Source organism: Cupressus sempervirens, chromosome 6 (assembly GCF_028749045.1).
Source record: "Cupressus sempervirens isolate cs-2001-9-10 chromosome 6, ASM2874904v1, whole genome shotgun sequence".
NCBI lineage: Eukaryota > Viridiplantae > Streptophyta > Pinopsida > Cupressales > Cupressaceae > Cupressus > Cupressus sempervirens.
Genome location: NC_143123.1, coordinates 510,936,720 through 510,955,162, shown reverse-complemented (window position 1 = coordinate 510,955,162; position 18,443 = coordinate 510,936,720). Strand labels below are relative to the sequence as shown.

General features: G+C 38.1%; 1 protein-coding gene across 2 annotated transcripts in view; it reads right to left on the bottom strand.

The window, feature by feature from the left end:
* Positions 1-18,443, bottom strand: part of OVA9 (glutamine-tRNA ligase, putative / glutaminyl-tRNA synthetase, putative / GlnRS) — a 185,336-nt gene that overhangs the window by 16,036 nt on the left and 150,857 nt on the right. For both annotated transcript variants that reach the window (XM_089788734.1, XM_089788735.1), the window contains exon 19: positions 7,148-7,243. In XM_089788734.1, the coding sequence (XP_089644860.1) occupies positions 7,148-7,243 (96 nt within the window). The remainder of the gene's footprint in view (positions 1-7,147; positions 7,244-18,443) is intronic.

The window sequence follows — 18,443 nt, the reverse complement described above, 5'->3', positions numbered from 1 at the left end:
TTTGTTTAAAAGGTTTTGTAAAAAATTAGAGATTAAGAGGGAGTACACTATTCCTTATAATCCAAAACAAAATGGGGTGGTAGAAAGAAAGAATAGGACAATTATAGAAATTGGTAGAGCTATATTTTTGACCAAAATCTAAAATATTATCTTTGGGCAGAAGCCTCTTATACTACTATATATATTCAAAATAGAAGCCCTCACTCTTATCTTAAAGATAAAACTCCTGAAGAAGTATTCACTAAAGTTAAACCCAATATAAGTCATCTTAGAATTTTTGGATGTCCTATATATATCCATGTTCCAAAAGAAAGAGAACCAAGTTAGAACCCTCTAGGAGGAAAGGTATTTTTGTAGGGTATAATGAAACTTCTAAAGCATATAGAATTTTCATACCTGGACAGAAAACTATTCAACTTAGCAAAGATGTAATCTTTGAAGAAGATCTTGCATTCAAAAGAGCCATAAGTTCTTATGAACCTTCTCCCTTATCTAATTTTGAATGAAATTGTGAATCTGGGTCCCAAAGGGAGAACTTAGAAGAAATCGAAGATGAAATTCAAAATATGAATCTTGAAGAAAATTCAAAGAAAAGACCACTTTGGGCCATTAAAAAAGTTGAAGCAGCTCAAGACTTTGTTGCACCTTCAGGAACAGTCAGAAAAAGAAAAAGACCTAAAAGATTCTCTAGTTATACAGCCAACATGAGTGATTTCTCTAAACTAGAGCCAACCAATCCTTCTGATGCTATTAAACATACAGCTTGGAAAGAAGCTATGACAGAAGAATACCAATCTATCATGAAAAAAGATGTTTGGAAAATCGTTCCAAGACCTAAAGGAAAATCTGTTGTTTCTTCCAAGTAAATATTTAAAATAATGCATGTTGTTGACGGTAGTATTGAGAAGTACAAAGCAAGATTTGTAGCTAGAGGATTTTCTCAGAAAGAAGGGATTGATTATGAAGAAACCTTTGCTCCCATTGCCAGATATATCTCCGTAAGAGCAGTCTTAGCAATTGTCGCATCAAAGGGATGGAAGGTACATCAGATGGATGTGAAAACAGCATTCCTAGATGGAAAGATTTCAGAAGAAGCATATCTGAAGCAACCTAAAGGATTTAAAACTCATGATCCTAACGCTTTTGTTTGCAGGCTCAAGAAAGGTCTCTATGGGCTTAAACAGGCTCCCAGGGCCTGGTATGAAAGAGTTGATAAGTATCTCACCAGCTTAGGATTCTCTAAGAATGAAGCTTATCCAAATTTATATTATAAAAGAGATAAAGATGATATGGTAATTCTGATACTGTATGTTGATGATCTATTAATAACAGGTGATGATCATCTCATAGATCAGTGCAAGAAAGATCTAACTAGAGAATTTGAGATGAAAGATTTGGGACTCCTTCATTACTTCCTAGGACTGGAAGTACGGCAAAATTCTGACAGTAACATACTAAATGAAGGGAAGTATACATCAGATATTTTAAAGAGATTTGGAATGTGAAATTGCAAACATATGTCTTCTCCAATGGAGACTAATCTACATAAACTTAAGGAAGCAGCTGCAGAATTACCATCCATAGATTCTACTCTCTACAGATAGATGATTGGGTCTCTTATGTACTTAGTAAATACAAGACCAGATATTTGCTATGCAGTTAATGCCTTAAGTCAATTTATGTGTGAACCGAAGGAGATTCACCTAGTCGCAATTAAACACATTATGAGATACTTACAAGGCACTCTTAATCTCGGACTCAAATATGAGAAAGTTGCTTTAGACTTACATGGATTCACTGATTCAGATTGGGGTGGAAGTGTTAAAGACAAGAAAAGTACTTCAGGATGCTGTTTTAGTTTGGGATTAGCAATGATATCTTGGATATGTAGAAAGCAGTCTTCAGTAGCACAGAGTTCCACAGAAGCCAAATACATTGTAGTAGGGATGGCCTCTCAAGAAGCAATATGGCTGAGGAAGTTACTTGTGGGATTATTTGGACAAGCTATTAATCCCACGATTATTCATTGCGATAATCAGAGTTCCATCAAGCTATCAGTGGTTCCAGTTTTTCATGACAGGTCCAAGCATATTGAAATTCCTTACCATTATGTAAGAGATATGGTAGACAGGAATTCTGTAAAATTGGAATACATTTGCACTGCAGATCAGACAGTAGACATACTCACCAAACCTCTATCTAGAGTGAAGATAGAACACTTCAGGAGGAGACTTGGTATGATTGAGTTGTAATCCATTTGTACTCTCTTGATTATTAATAAAATAATTTTATTTGTCAGGCTATTGAATGTTATGCGCTCCACCATTTGTATTCATTATTTTAAGAGGTGACGATCTCTAAAAAAATAATGAACACTTGTATAAAACATTATAAGAGGTGACAATCTCTTAGATAATGTGCTAAACAGTAGAGTTCTACTATAAGATCTAGATGAGTTCAAGATTATATTGTGATGTAGACATTGCTATGTTTATGAGTCACAAGTTGGATACAGGGAGAATTTTAGTATTCTCCACGGTTATCCTGTTTACTAGTAGATCTTAAACTCAAGATCTCGTTGTGATATAGAAATACCAATTTCTATGAGTCACAACTTGTGTTTTTATCACTAGTATCAGTGATTTGTCATATCACAAGTTTAGTAATATGACAATGTATTATGTGTTCTATAATACCACATACTAAGAAGATTTAGACAGATATAGAGTATTACTTCTTGCTTATTCATCTGTATTGATGTTGCTAGATATAATATATCTCTGTATGATTATCAAATTAAGAGGGAGTGTTAAATATTTAACATGATAATCTACAGATCCTGAACTGCAGGACCCCCTTAAATCTTCTTAGTCTAGATATCTACGATGGCTTTATATGTCTACTCTCCTTCCTATGTTAGGCGGCGACTTTTCAAGAACAAATTGCATTTAATCCTAAACTAATATAATGTGTTTGTTAGTGTTTATTCTAACTTGTCTTGAAGACGCCGATCCATGAGAAAGGGTATCAAAGCCAACCAAGGATAGGGGCATGCCCTTTGATGGTAACATCCCTTGGTTTAGATATTTAAAGGGATGATGATGCAGACTTGTAGGACACACAACACAAAAAGTTTCGTCTGTTCCTCCAAGCATCATTGTTCAGTATTTAACAGCATTAAGTCATTCTCCAATATCAGATCAAACAATCGATTCTCCCTTCTTATGTCTGAAATAAAAGAAATTAAGTGTTCTTCAAGTCTTCAAATCTAAGGCTATTTTTCTTAAGAAGATTATCATACTGTTCTACCTGCAGTTACATACAAAGATCAGATTTCCAAGTATAGACTTCATCAATATTCAGATCTCAGTAATGATAATCAGTATTCAAGGAAATAGGAATTAGAAGTCTGATATAAAGAAGTTGCAGAATCTTTACATAAATGGAAAACCTGTGGAGTGCTGGTAGGAAACCCAAAAATGCAGGCTGAAATACCAAGTAACGTCATCCATAATCAGATGTCAGCCCTTTCAAATGGATGCCAACGTTTGGAATGAACTGTAATGAAAAGAACGCCCAGTTTCTTAATGCCCAAGTGTCAATCAACTAGACACCCAGACGTTGGAATTTTCTGGTGTAGTAATATCATATTGTAGAAAAACCCACGCTATTACCAGATGCTAAAGTCAAACCCATGATAATGAATCCAAGATTTGCGACTCCTAATTTTCAGATGTAAAATACTAATAACTCTCAGCACACGTCTCCCAGCACTAACGAATTATAGAAGGGAAGATATCCACAATTCAGATTGCCCAAATCAGAATTTTAATCCACTATACCTTGAAAGTGGATAACAAAAATAAATTATCTTCTCAGCCACAGTAAGTACAGTACGATAAGATACCAAAGAAATCAGTCCAAATCCATTATACCTCAGCAGTGGATTTAATTAAACAAACTCAGTCAAAACCTTACCAAGAAAATAACAAAAAGCAACTGAGAATTGGATGATCTATTTGCTTCATGACGCCTTCTTTTATAATGCAATTTAGCTTCACCAATACAGCTTTCATTAAGGTAGCTTAATCACTACAACATTCAATTAGAAGCTTCCGTCTAATTCTTTTAAATAAATAACTTTCTAACACATGGCTTCATGAAGTCACATTTCACTTAAAAGGCTTCACATTCACAAATCCATCTTATAACATTAAATAACATAAAGTGCATTGATGAATGCGAAGCCTCATTAATAAACCAATATATATGAACTCCATCAAATCAATGCACCAACCATCTGCATATGGTGACCACCTACCAATGCCACCATTGCACTGCCAAATATAGTAACTGCCCAAAATAGACTTACTATAAATAGTAAGTCTATAACTGAGACCCTCAAATCTCAATGTCAGCGCACAGGGATCACAATGATGAACTAACCTACCCAATTGCGGGAACCTGCTGAAAATGGGGACATTACAAAATAGGATACTAAAAGAATACCTTACATGTTCATCCACTACAAGTTTGCTTCCTATGTCTGGCAGCACATTTTTTAAAGACAACTTCGAATGGGTTTCTCAAACTAGCCTCCATGTTATGGTAAATCAATGTTGTTGAATTCAAAAAAGGAGATGAAAGCCCCTTTTATAGATTTACAAAGACGATGATTTTAAAAGAAACAATCATGGACTAAGGAAGAATATAGAAACTGTCTAATAATCTAAAAATATTACAATATTCTAATACCCTTCCTTAATGGTAATCGTCTAACTAATCTTTTGGTCACAAATTCTTCACTGCATTTTGTTGCTGTTGTTCAGACCCCTCCATAGATCTACAAAATGTTAATGACCAAGAAGTCATCCAATCTGATGTTGGGTAGCAAAGGTAAAACTCCCTGTAGCCAGAGGCACAAAGATGAAATTGAAACCATGATTTTGAGGAAAATTGCCAAACCCTTTTTTGCATGAGCACTGCTCCCCAAAACAAACTGCAAGATGATTCACCAAGAACTTTTGCAGATAAGCACTACAACTTCAACAAATTGCAAAGGGACATGATTTTTTAGGAGAAAACTCAAAAACAAAACATGGTTTTTGAGGTGAAAAATCGACTAAACCAAAGATTAGAATCCTTGAAATGGATTAGATAATACAAAGCTTCATAATTAGAAAAAAAAAAAACGGTAAACCCCAAGAAATAATTTTTTAGAGAAAAATTATTAAAACCCATTAGAGAAACCTTCATGTGGCAAAATATAAGACTCTGCATGGTAAGAAACACATGCAAGCAACATGCAACTCACATGCAAGTCCACGCAACATTCAAAAATCAGACTTTTAATCATAGCCACCCTTATGCTTGACAGGTTGTTCACCAACATGGACGAACTAGTAAAGGCTACCAATGCCAGAGACCTTGCTTAAGACTACACTATTACTGGTGTAGTCTTCTCTATGTTGAAAGCTTCTTCTTTGTTCCTTTTTGTGGTTTGTGATAGTGGTGCTTTTGTGGCTGCTTTAGTTTCTCCCTGTGGTTAAAATCCTGATTACATATAACTGCTGATATTGTTATTCTGCTGTCAATGCTCATCTGCTGTTGATCTGGTACTTCTGCTATTGGTCAACCTCAGAGACAGTTCATGAGAGGACAGCACCCTTCTTTTGCTGAGTTACTTTATCAAAAACAGTGATAAATTGCATCTAGTAAAGGAGGCTAATCAGTTAAAAATAGCCAACCAACTTCATAATGAAAGGGTGCTGTGTTTATCATAAACAAATTGATCTGGATTATGCATACAGCAGTTAGTGATGGTACTGAAGTGGTATGATTAAGCATGGGGAGGAAGGGTGGCTAAGAAGAGACATCAATCATGTCCTTCCAAACGTGAGTAATCACTTCAAAATTCCAAATACGAAACATAAGAAAGCAACCCTAATCATTCAAACAGCATCATTAGAACTTGTAAACTTATTTAGCTTTTATCCTTAATTAAATCTTCTCTAGTGAGCATCAGCCAACTTGACCAATTCAGTGGCAACCACATAATTCTAAATCTGAGACACCAACATGATTACAAGGAAGGAAAACACATATCAGACACAGAATAACAAACTTGTTGCAAGTTAACATATCAAGACCACATGCAGCAACCATGTCGCTGTAAGTTACTAAACAGATCAGACATTACATGGCTTTAGTGTATATATCAGAGACAGAAATCCATATTGCAACAAGCAATATAATATTATATCTAATTGCATATTTGCATTGCCAAATTTGACGTAGCAGAGATCCTAAGTGATCATTTCACTTTGTACAATTACATCACTTCTCTATGCATATATTTAAAATGTGTGTGTGTGTACGCATCTTCACATAATCAATTACACAAGTTCATAGCAACATCAGATATTGTTATTTTAAATAACTAGAGCAATTGTCATATAATCCCTAGTTATCCTAAAACAGGACATTACAAACCATGCATATTCTTCCCAAGCTACATCCAAGGTGGAATCCTATGTGGTGACTCATGGTCTTCCATTAGTTGGCTCAAGTAGTAAAGTTGTCTAAATGTTAATGCTGCTCAAGAACTAGGTATTGTATTGCTCATCAAGGAGTTAAGCATTACTATCACTTGTCAGCTTCGGTGTTCATTTGAGCTACATCCGTACACTGTCTGAAATATATAAATAATTCTAATACATCAAGTGAAAGAAAACAATCTATATTCTTACATACCTGAAGACACTAGTGAAGCATTATAGAACTTTGAAACTTTTCTGAATGATGGAAAAAAATGACAAGAAAATCAACGAGTCCAAAGTTCAAACAAAGATATCCTAGACTTTATCTAGAATGATCTAGAATGAAAGTCATCCCCTATTTTTTTGTATAAAAGTCAACATGGGAAGGGCCCAAAAGTTCCATGTTTGGACAATTAACAGCAAGATTAGAATACAATAACCAACTGAAATATACACGTCAATGATTTGATTGCAGAATAGGTAATTTCTTAAAACAACCAATGACACGTAAGGCATAAGAATGGCTACTAAATGAAGAATTTTCCAAAATTGAAAATATATGAACAATTAAACAAGTGTATATTCAAAAAGAATTTCCAATGTTTTACCTTATAAAATGAAGAAGAATCTCCCTCTTGAGCATCAGGCCAAATCTTTGCATCCAACTCCATTATAGCAGTAGCATCCAGATTTTTAAGAACTACCTGTGAAAATACTGATTTGGTAAATTAATCACCACTACCAAATTTCTTTTTTAGCTCACTTGGCTAGCCTAAGCTACCATGACCTTTATAGAGTTATAGATAGTAGATAATGTGCATGATAGCCATGTCACTCATTCTTCCTACATAACTATTGTAACCAAACAATTTAAGAAGAGAAATGAAAAAACATGTCCTGCTTAACAAACTATTATCCTTCTGAATATCTTCAGTCCTTCACTAAATCAACATATGAACACTAGACATTGTTTATCAAACTAGCAAGTATAATACACCATTAGTTGAGTGCTTTACAAACATGTAGACTGTTCAGTATATTGTGCATGACGTGTGCATACCATTCAGCCAGGATACCCAAATTCATCTCACCAATTGAGTCTCAAGTCCTGTTGTACGTTAGATTTTAGACTCAGTCAATACAGGTTTATTATTATCAGAGTCATCTAATAAGGATATCTGCACTTATTCCACCCATCTAGTCCAAACTCCCATTGCAAATGACTATATTAGGTTGTGTATCAAGTCAATAGACATTTATTATAATTACATGTTTAAGAACCAAGCTAACTGTCTAGCATTTTTTACTTGTACATATGTTCATAAGCTCTCCATATAGCTGCAGAGACCTCATCTAGTTTTCTTTAAAACATGTTTAGAGGTTCTTTCTAAAGATCCTTTACCATATACAACCAAAACAGACCTGGAAATGTCTTAATAGAAAACAAGAAAATGAAATAAGGTGAAAACCATCAATTACTATTAAATCAAAACAGTCAAACAACTTTCACGCAATCTGAACAGGAACGCAGACTCTAAATAATTAGACTGTTCCAAGTGAATTCGAACTGTACAGTCATTATAGAGCGAGTTGTCAGTTTGAAATACATCAGGATACCACGAAATTCCAGTTAGGGATCAGGATGTGCACAAAACTGCTTTCAGGTGCCACTATGGACATTTTAAGTATTTAGTGATGCCCTTTGGATTATCAAATGCTCCAGCCACTTTTCAGTCTAGTATGAACCATGTCTTGAACAAGCAAAAATTTGTGTTGTTGTTCTTTGATGACATCCTAGTCTATAGAAAGACATGGGAGAGGCATCTTTGTCTCCTTGATGAGGTATTGAATATTTTGGCAGCTAATTCCCTTTTTGCAAAAACATCAAAGTGTGAGTTTTGTATGACTAAGCTATTATATTTTGGATATGTCATTGGGAATGGTGGAGTAAAATCCCATAGGGAGAAGATTCAAGCTATACTTAATTGGTCACCACCAAAGAATGTATCACAATTGAGGAGCTTCACTGGTTTATGCATATACTATACAAGATTTGTGAAGGGGTTTTCTTCATTAACCGCTCCTTTGACAGATTTGACCAAGAAGGATGCTTTTGTTTGACAGATGAGTCTCGAGGGATCATGGATCATCTTGAAAAGCCAATGAATACTTGTCCTATTTTGGCTTTACCAGATTTCTCTAAGCCTTTTGTACTCGAATGTGATGTTTCTGGTATTCATATTGGGGCTGTTTTGATACAAGACAAGTATCCAATTGCTTAAGAGAGCAGAAAATCCTTAGTTACTAATTCATGAAACGAATCCGATTCGGGCACGTGAATCAGATCCATGGATTCATGATTTTTTTCCCCCAATTATGGTTCGTGGAGGACCCGGGTATATATATGTGAGAGAGAGAGAGAGAGAGAGAGAGAGAGAGAGAATTTTAGGCCCTACAATCAATCCGACTTAGCTGTCTATATACATCACATGTCTCAATAAGCTGGCTTTGAACTGGTAATTTTGAGAGTAGAACCTGGCCTCTTCATAAGCATAACCGGCCTTATGGATGAGGGTAAAATCTCCATGGATTGGGGTGGGAGTGGGAACCCGCCCATATAATTGTAGGGACCTGGTTTATGTGCTGGAATATTGACCTTGATAAGTCGCCCTATCCTGGTTCAAAATCAATCAACTGGCCAAGTAGCTGGTAATTGAACTAGTGGCCTATCCTATAATTGTGGCCACCCCATATTTTGAAGAGCTTTCCAATCAATGGTACATAACAAGGTAGCCTATTGTTGGGCTATAGCTGGATCAGCAGAATCCCCCTGAATGGTAGTAGCTTGTTATTGTTTGACCTAGCGTGAATGAGTGTGTAAGGGGCTCTGTAGAAGTGAGAGTGCTAGCGATGGTGTTAGCGATAGAGAGATTGGTTGTTTGATTGCTAGCGATAGTGTGCATAGGTAATATTGTTTGCCATAGTAAGTATATATATATATATATATATATATATATATATATATATAGACATACATACATACATACATATATACGCGCGCACACACACACACACACACACACACACAAAAATGAGAGAAATATACATAATTCTAAAACTAAATCATGTCATAGTATGAATTTGTGAATCTAGTATGAGTCTATGGATCAAAGTCATTATGATTATAAGAAAATAATCAGAAAAACAAAAAACAAAATCTGGATGAATCCAAGCACGGATCCAAATCTGGATCCAGCCTCTAGGGCACAAATCCGGTAACTAAGAGAAAATTGAATGAAGTGGATATTACAAGGTAATTGATAAATACTTGCTTATTAATAACAGAGACCGAAAGGTCAATTTATACAAAAGGAAGAGACGATGTTTCCTTAGGAAACGATCGTAAAGAATAGAAACATTCTATTCCAGAGAAAGCAAAAAACGAAAGCAAACTAAAGCTAAAGATATTTACAAGATAACCATTAACTAATAATAGACGTCTTATCTATTATTGTAATACCCTCCCTTAATAGTTAATCTATCTAACACACCAAGCTGTCCTCTGAATTTGACAAACTTATCAGGACCAAGAGGCTTGGTGAGAATGTCTGCAGTCTGATCTGAGGTAGGAACATACTGCAGATCTATAGTCCCGTCTTCAACCAGCTGTCGTATGTAATGACAATGAACATCCACGTGCTTGGTTCGTTCATGGAAGACTGGATTCTGTGCTAACTTGATAACGCCTTCATTATCAACAAACAGAGTAGTCGGTCCTGCTGATGACATCTGCATATCCCCAAGCATCCGACGAAGCCAAACAGCTTCACATCCTGCCTTAACAGTCCCTCTATATTCAGCCTCTGTAGAAGAGAGAGAAACTGCCTGCTGCTTCTTGCTGGTCCATGTGACTGCACCGGATCCCAAACTGAACACATATCCAGATGTTGACTTTTTATCATCAACAGAGCCTGCCCAATCTGAATCTGTGAACCCACTGAGTTTAGGATTAGAACTCCGAGAATACAGAAGTCCATAATCAGAAGTGCCCTTCACATAACGAAGCACACGCTTTGCTACCATCCAATGATCAGCCTTAGGAGCTGTCATAAAGCGTGAAATATAGCTGACTGCGAAGCTGATATCAGGCCTAGTAGCAGATAGGTAGATGAGGCTGCCTACTAGTTGCCTATACGTAGTATCATCAACGGAAGGAGAATCAGACTTGGCTGATAACTTGAGACCTTTCTCCATAGGTGTAGATGCAGGTTTGCAATCCTGCATTCGGAATTTGTCTAACAAGGCTCTAGCATATTTGGACTGAGAGATGAATATACCAGAAGACTATTGCCAAACTTCAACACCTAAGCAATAATGCATGAGCCCAAGGTCAGTCATATCAAAAGACTGGCATAAGTGTTGTTTGATTCCCTAAATCAAAGATGCCGAACTGCCAGTGATGATCAGATCATCCACATAGATAACCAAAAGGATGATGTCACTGTCAGTAGTCTTGATGTACAGATTTGAGTCTGAAGAACTCCTCTTGAAGCCCTGATCACTGAGGTACGTATCAATCTTGATGTACCATGCCCGAGGGGCTTGCTTCAAACCATAGAGAGCTTTTACCAATCTGAGAACCTAATGGTCTTTACCAACAACCTTGAAACCAAGAGGCTGCGTCATGTAGACCTCTTCATGGAGATCACCATTCAGGAAAGCACTCTTTACATCCATCTGATGGACCTTCCAGCCAAACTGTGCTGCCATGGCTAAGACTAATCTAATGGTGCTCATCTTTGCAGTAGGAGCAAAGGTCTCCTCATAATCAATGCCCTAACGCTGAGAAAAGCCCTTTGCCACTAAACGAGCTTTGTACTTATCCAAAGTACCATCTGATTTGTATTTGATTTTGTAGACCCATTTGCAGCTAATGGGTTTCTTCCCTGGGGGAAGATCAGAAAGGACCCAAGTGTTGTTCTTCAGCAGGCTCTGGTGTTCAGATTGCATGGCCTATTCCCACTCTGGAATTCCTTTAGCCTCGGAATATGTTTGAGGTTCAAACACACTGTGAATGTTGGCCATAAGAGCAAAGTTAACAAAATCTATAGTTTTGCTCTTTTTCCGAGTAGTTCTCCCATCAATGAGCTCACCATCATGAAGATCAGCAAGTGTCTTAGCCCACCACTTAGGCCGGAGAGGAGAATGACCAACAGTAGTACTAGGAGATGCTTGATCAGCAGGATCCTGATCAGAAGAATCTGGATCAAACTCAGGTGAAGCATCTTCAAAACGAGGTGATCCTGCAGGAGAAGCCGGAGGTGGCTGTACAGGTATCACTGGCAGGACTGGAGCTGTAGGAGCTACTGAAGCCCTCCCATCAGGTGGACCTAATGGAAGCCGAACTCCCAAATCATGAACCTGCATAGGCTGGTCTGCTGGATCAGGAACAGGAGAAACAGGCATGAATGGTCCTCGCTGCTCATCAAAGACTACATCGCGGCTGTATATGAGACGAGATGTCTCAACATCAATAAGGCGGCTATATCCAGCAAGCATCAGTTTCTGACTCTTGGCATCCAACTTGGTGCGTGAAGCATCAGGGATCCAAACAAAAGCAAGAGAGCCAAAAACCTTCAGGTGACTGATTCTGGGCTTGCGACCTGACCAAGCCTCTTCCAGAGTTTTACCTTTGACCGCCACTGTGGGTGACCGGTTCAACAGATAAACTGCAGTGTTAACTGCTTCTGCCCAAAAGCGCTTCGGAACATGTCTGTGCTCGAGCATGGAACGAGCCATCTCGGTGATTGTCCTGTTCCGACGTTCAACTATACTGTTCTGTTGTGGCATGTGGGGTGTGGTGAATTGGCATTGGATGCCATGTGTATCCAAGAAGCTAGAGAAAACATTAGAACAAAATTCCCCCCCATTGTTTGATCTAAGAGTAATAATAGATTTCCCAGACTCTTTTTCAACTAAGGGTTTAAACTTCTGAAATACAATAAATGCATCGGATTTCTTTTTAAGGAAATACACCCAAATTTTTCTACTGAAATCATCTACAAACAACAGAAAATACCTGTACCCAAGAACAGAAGGAGTGGCCATAGGGCCGCAGATATCAGCATGAACAAGCTAAAGTACTTGAGAAGCTCGCCAAGAATCGCCACTGGGGAAAGGTGTGCGATATTGCTTCCCAGCCTGACATGCGTCACAAACTCCAAGGTGTTGGGTTTGAATCTCTAGCAAACCAAGAACAAGCTCATCCCGAGCAAGTTGTGAGAGATAATGCACATTTAAGTGCCCATATCGCTGATGCCAAAGTGAGCTGATGGAAGATCGCCGAGCAGCCATAGCTAAGTCCTGAGAATCACCAGAATCAGTAAGTCTGAAAAGACCATGATCCTCAAGACCAACTGCAATAGTAGACTTAGTCGCCCGATCAGTGATGGTGCACTGATGTGAACTGAAGGTGACTGCCAAGTGTGGAGAATGTCGCAGCAACTGACTGACCGAGAGTAGATTTAGTTCCATCCCTGGAACGTAGTACACATCAAGGAATATGAGCTTCCTCCCAACAGACTGAATTTGAATGTTGCCTTTACCAACAACCGTGTACTCTTCTCCACCACCAAAGATAACAGAATCTGAATAAGGCTGGTAGTCAGTAAACCAGTCTCTACGGTGAGTGAAATGTCGAGAGGCACCTGAATCAATGTACCAGGCAGATGACTGTACATGATCTGCCGGTCTTTTAGCCATGAAGGCATAAAAGGCAGATTCCACCTGCTCAGTGTGCTCTGCACTGTTCGCTTTGGGTTGCGAACCTGATTGCTTAGACTGGGCAACTAAGCGTTTCCGACATGCAACCTTCATGTGACCATACTTGTGGCAATAGTTGCATTGAATGTTCTTCTTTTTGGTACCATCGGATGCTGGAGTAGAAGACTTCTGCTGAGATGGTTGCTGAAACTTGCCCTTATCCTTCTGAAAGGATTTCGCAGCAAAGGCTTGCTCAGTGGAGGTGGAACTGGAGCTGCTACCGAACTGTTGTTTCCACCGATCTTGCTGAAGTAGCAGGGTGCAGAGATCAGTGAACTTTAGATCAACACCAGTAGATGTGATGTTGAGAGTCTCGATAAAATGCTCATAGGAATTTGGTAAACTCCGAAGAGTGATTACCACAATATCCTCTTCCTCCATCTTGCGACTAAAGGCAAGTAACTGATCACAGATTTCCTGAATCCGATTCAGGTGTGCCTGGAGCGAGGTGCGCTCATCCATGACAATAGAAAACAGAGTGTTTTTCAGAAAGAAGGCTCTGCTCTTGTCGGAAGTCTCATGAAGACCTTTGATATGTGTCCAGATTTCGACCGCTGTCTTGCCGGATGGAATCTGAGAAAGCTGGTCATCAGTTACGGAGAGTTTGAGAAGCATTACTGCCTCTCGATTGTTCAGATCCCATGTATCTTGATCAGGACCCGGAGAAGTCGGACGCTGCTCAACACCCAGAACAAGTTGATCGGTGTTTCGATATTCGAAGATTGCGATGATGTGCTGCTTCCAGGTTCCATAATTGCGACCATTGAATTTGGAATTATGCTCGAGCAGAATATTTGTCAGAGATGTCATGGCACATTTTTCAATGAAAATTTGTGAAAATCTGTGAAGGCACGTTCTTCGAGGCAAAAATACGGAAAACCCAAAAGAATCAAAGAATGACCCAAAAGAGAGCTCGAAAAACCCAGAAGGAATCTGCTGTTGTTTTCTGAATCCGCTGGCTCGAAAATCGAGGCGCAAAATCGAGGCACCCAAAAAAAACAGACGACAACCCAATTGAGCTCTCGAAAAACCCACCAAGAATCTGCAAACAAAAAAAAATTTCGACCCCAAAAATTAGGGTTTCGAAAAAAAACGGCCCTAGCTGAAAAAAGCTTGAAAAAACTTTAGATTTCTTGATGAAAAATGGTCGAATCTGCTTCCCAGAGCACGATGACAGACTGAGACGGCTAAGAGCATGAAGATTTGATACAAAAACATGCAGATTTTCACCCCAAAAATGCGAGTCTTCAAAAAATGGCCACGATTTCCACGCGATTTGCAGACCCGTAATTCGGGAATTTCTCCAAGCCGAAAAACCCTAGGTGGGTTTTAGAGAAATTAGCTGAAATAATTTTGGAAAAATTTAAACAAATAATTTCAAGAAGAAATTATAAATTTTTCCGAAAAAATTTAAGTATTTAGCTCTGATACTATATTACAAGGTAATTGGTAAATACTTGCTTATTAATAACAGAGACCGAAAGGTCAATTTATACAAAAGGAAGAGACGATGTTTCCTTAGGAAACGATTGTAAAGAATAGAAACATTCTATTCCAGAGAAAGCAAAAAACGAAAGCAAACTAAAGCTAAAGATATTTACAAGAGAACCATTAACTAATAATAGACGTCTTATCTATTATTGTAATAGTGGAAAGGAGGTTTTCCACCTATTATAAGGAAATGTAGGCAATCATGCACGCACTTGAGAAGTTTCGCCAATATTTTGTGGGCACAAAATTCTGTGAGGACTCATCATAACAACCTCGAGTATTTCATGCAACAAAAAGGATTGAACGAAAGACAGCAGTGTTGGGTAAGAAACTTGCAAGGGTATGATTTTGGTATTGAATTTGTTAGAGGGAAAAATAGTGTTGTTACTGATGCATTATCTAGAAATCCTACATTTTGTTCACTTTTAGAAATTTCAGGCACTTGGAAGGATCACATATTAGCAGAATATGACAAAAAACAGCATGCTTGTGATGTTTTAGATGGTGAAAATAGATAGAAAGGTACAAGGTGCTGCAAGACATCATCTATTACAAGGAACGAATCTATCTAGTACAAGAAACAGAATTCAAATAGAAAGTTCTTTCTGTTGTTCACAACAATCAGCTGGTTGATCACCTTGGTTATTTGGTAAATTGAAATTTTTTTACAATAATTTATCCTTGTTTATTGAGAGATTTTTTATTTTTATTTTAATTAACACTACATCAAGATAGCTTACTGTTGATGCGAGTATTGTATCACTTACATAACATATTAGCAATTGAAAATTTGATACGGAGTATCAAACATACAATTCCTCTCTTGAAAAGTTATTGCTCATGGGATATGAGAATAACTTCAATGTTCCTTACTCTTATGGATACTCGCTCAGTTTTATCGATGTGATTTGCTGATAATCACATAGGCGGCCTTCCACTATTCATTCGAGGGTGACTTGGACTTTGGTGGAATGATGGAGATAATGATGGGTTTGTGAAATATGCGAGTGGCAAATAATGTTGATGGTGGTGGTGATGAAGGATGTGTCTACCAGTGATGATGTTGATGGGAAAGCGATGGTTGTGGAAGGTGAATGGATGTGTTCTAATACTTAACTTACTCCTCTAACTTCCCTCTCTCTAAACTTCGACTACCCAGCTACTCACTATTCTACTCCTACTCCTATGAATGGAAGGTTAGCAAATGGATGGGGATCGAACCTAATGAGAGCTGACCAGCGGCCTCACTTCCATAGGTGCAATGATTCAAAGGAATAATAAACTAGCTTACCACACAAAGCTTCCCAACTAGCCGCTAGGATGCTAGTGGCCTAGTATTGACCCCTATCAAACATTTACCAATGCTACCATACCTCTATCCATCTACTTTACTCTCACTTAAACAATTTGAAATGAAATTTGCTTCAACAACTTGAAAAGAAATCTATGTGGAAGTAGAAAACATGCAATAATACCCAATGTTCTCAATCAACATGCAAATCGCAACAATGAAAAAGAGAGCAATTTTGGTATTATCTTTGCAACAATTTCTCCAACCACTTTACAAATAAGAGCAAATGGCGTTTTATAGGGGCCAAAAATACAACAGACGGTGGAGATCAAAACAAGATCAATGATCCAGATTGGATCCTCAAAACCTTAATTGGGGTTGCCACCCCATTGGCCAATGAGAAGATGCCACCTCATCAATGGACCAATGAAAAAAGTGCAAAAAGTGGCAACCAATGAGAAGGCACCAAAATGGTGGCCAATCAAAAATAGACACGTGTCCTATTCTAAAAGAATGAGAAATCGCCACTTGGACTTACATCAAATGATCTTCTAATATAAATCTTCTCTTTTCTTTCATTTTCTTAGCTAAGGCAATGAACTTAGCTAGCCCTTCGTTAACTTCTTCCATAGGAGGACAAGGTGTGTGCTTTGCCCTGAGTTCCACTGACTGCACCACGTTGCTTGCTGCTTGTAGCATCTTTTCATGATCCTTCTCATATTCATTCACAAATCCAATAAGAGCACTGAGAGAGGAAAGGGTGCCCAAATGCTTTTTCTTGATAGCAACCTTTCCCAACTCATCCAACCTCGATCCAAAATTTGTTTCATTAACATCCTCTTCTCTGATATCATCAAAATCAAGTGCCACCTCAACGTTGCTCATCATGCTTGAAATGGAAGTGTCGACACTTAGGTTGTGATGTGCAACTGCCTTTTGTATATCCTTTTATGGTACCGCCATTGGTATTGGTTATTTGCCTCATTTTTTGAGAAGAAGAGAGTTTTGGGCATCATATCCTCTGTCTTTCTTAGTCTTGTCCGCTTGGGATTCTTATTTGCACTACCATCCTCCATGCTTGTCGCCCTATTACGAGATGGTAGAGTGGTGGACCAGAAGGCAAGAAAAACCAAGAGGAGCAATCCTTAGACTAGAACGAAAGATGGATGTCAGCTTAAGGACCCCTTGCAACTCTAGATGATGAAAATTACCTCTACCTATAGCCAAGGGGGATTGTCCTTCCCTTAATCTGTCCTTCATCCGTATCATGTCCACTGTACCGATATTGGTGTAGGTTATTCTCTTCATTTTCGAGAAGAAAGGAGTTTTGGGCATCATATCCTCTTTGTCTTACTTAGTGTTTGCCCGATTGGGATTCTCACTTGCACTAACATCCTCCATGCTCGTCGCCCTATTATGGGATGGTAGAGTGGTGGACCAGAAGGCAAGAAAAACCAAGAGGAGCAATCCTTAGACTAGAACGAAAGAAGGATGTCAAGGTAAGGACCCCTTGCAAATCTAGATGATGAAAATTCACCTTAACCAATAATCTTACAACGACTTTTCGGAACCTAGGATATGACTTCAAGAATTTCAAATCCCTTGCAAATCATAAATTTATCATGCAATTCACCTCCAAATAAAATTACCCAACCTAGGGCAAAAATCACAGCCTCTTGAAAAAATCAGAATTTTATCTTCCACAAATTTCGGCCCCCACAAAATTCGCCTTCCACAAAATTCGGCCCCCACAAATTTCGGCTCCCACAAATTTCGCCTTCCACAAATTTCGCCAAGCAAGAAGAGTGTAGATCTGCTCTTGCAAAATCACCAACACCTTGAGAAGGAGAAGTGAGAAGTGACGAAGAAATGGGAGAGAGGCCTCCTCTTATACCCAACTTTCTTACTCCCCCAAGCTAGCTGACTTGGACCCTGGGAGCAAGAAAAACAATAATTAATGCAAAATTATGGCCCACAATTAAATACTTAGCTAAATATTAATTTTGCCAAAATAAAAATTGCCAATTAGTTCTAAATTGCAAAAAGAAATTAAATGGTGCCTTAGAGATGTTAAATATTTCCATTTAATGAGGATTTAGTAATTAATACGTCATTAAAATTGGATTTAGTAATTAATACGTCATTAAATTAAGCCGACAAAAGGGAAAAGCAATACCAGTCAAAACAAATTTTCCGCCAAAAGTGATGATGGTTTGGCATTTTTTTCCATCTCTCATTGGAGGTTGAGCGATGATGTCTTCAATATGCCATGCACGCTTTCCCTTGTTATCGTATTTATG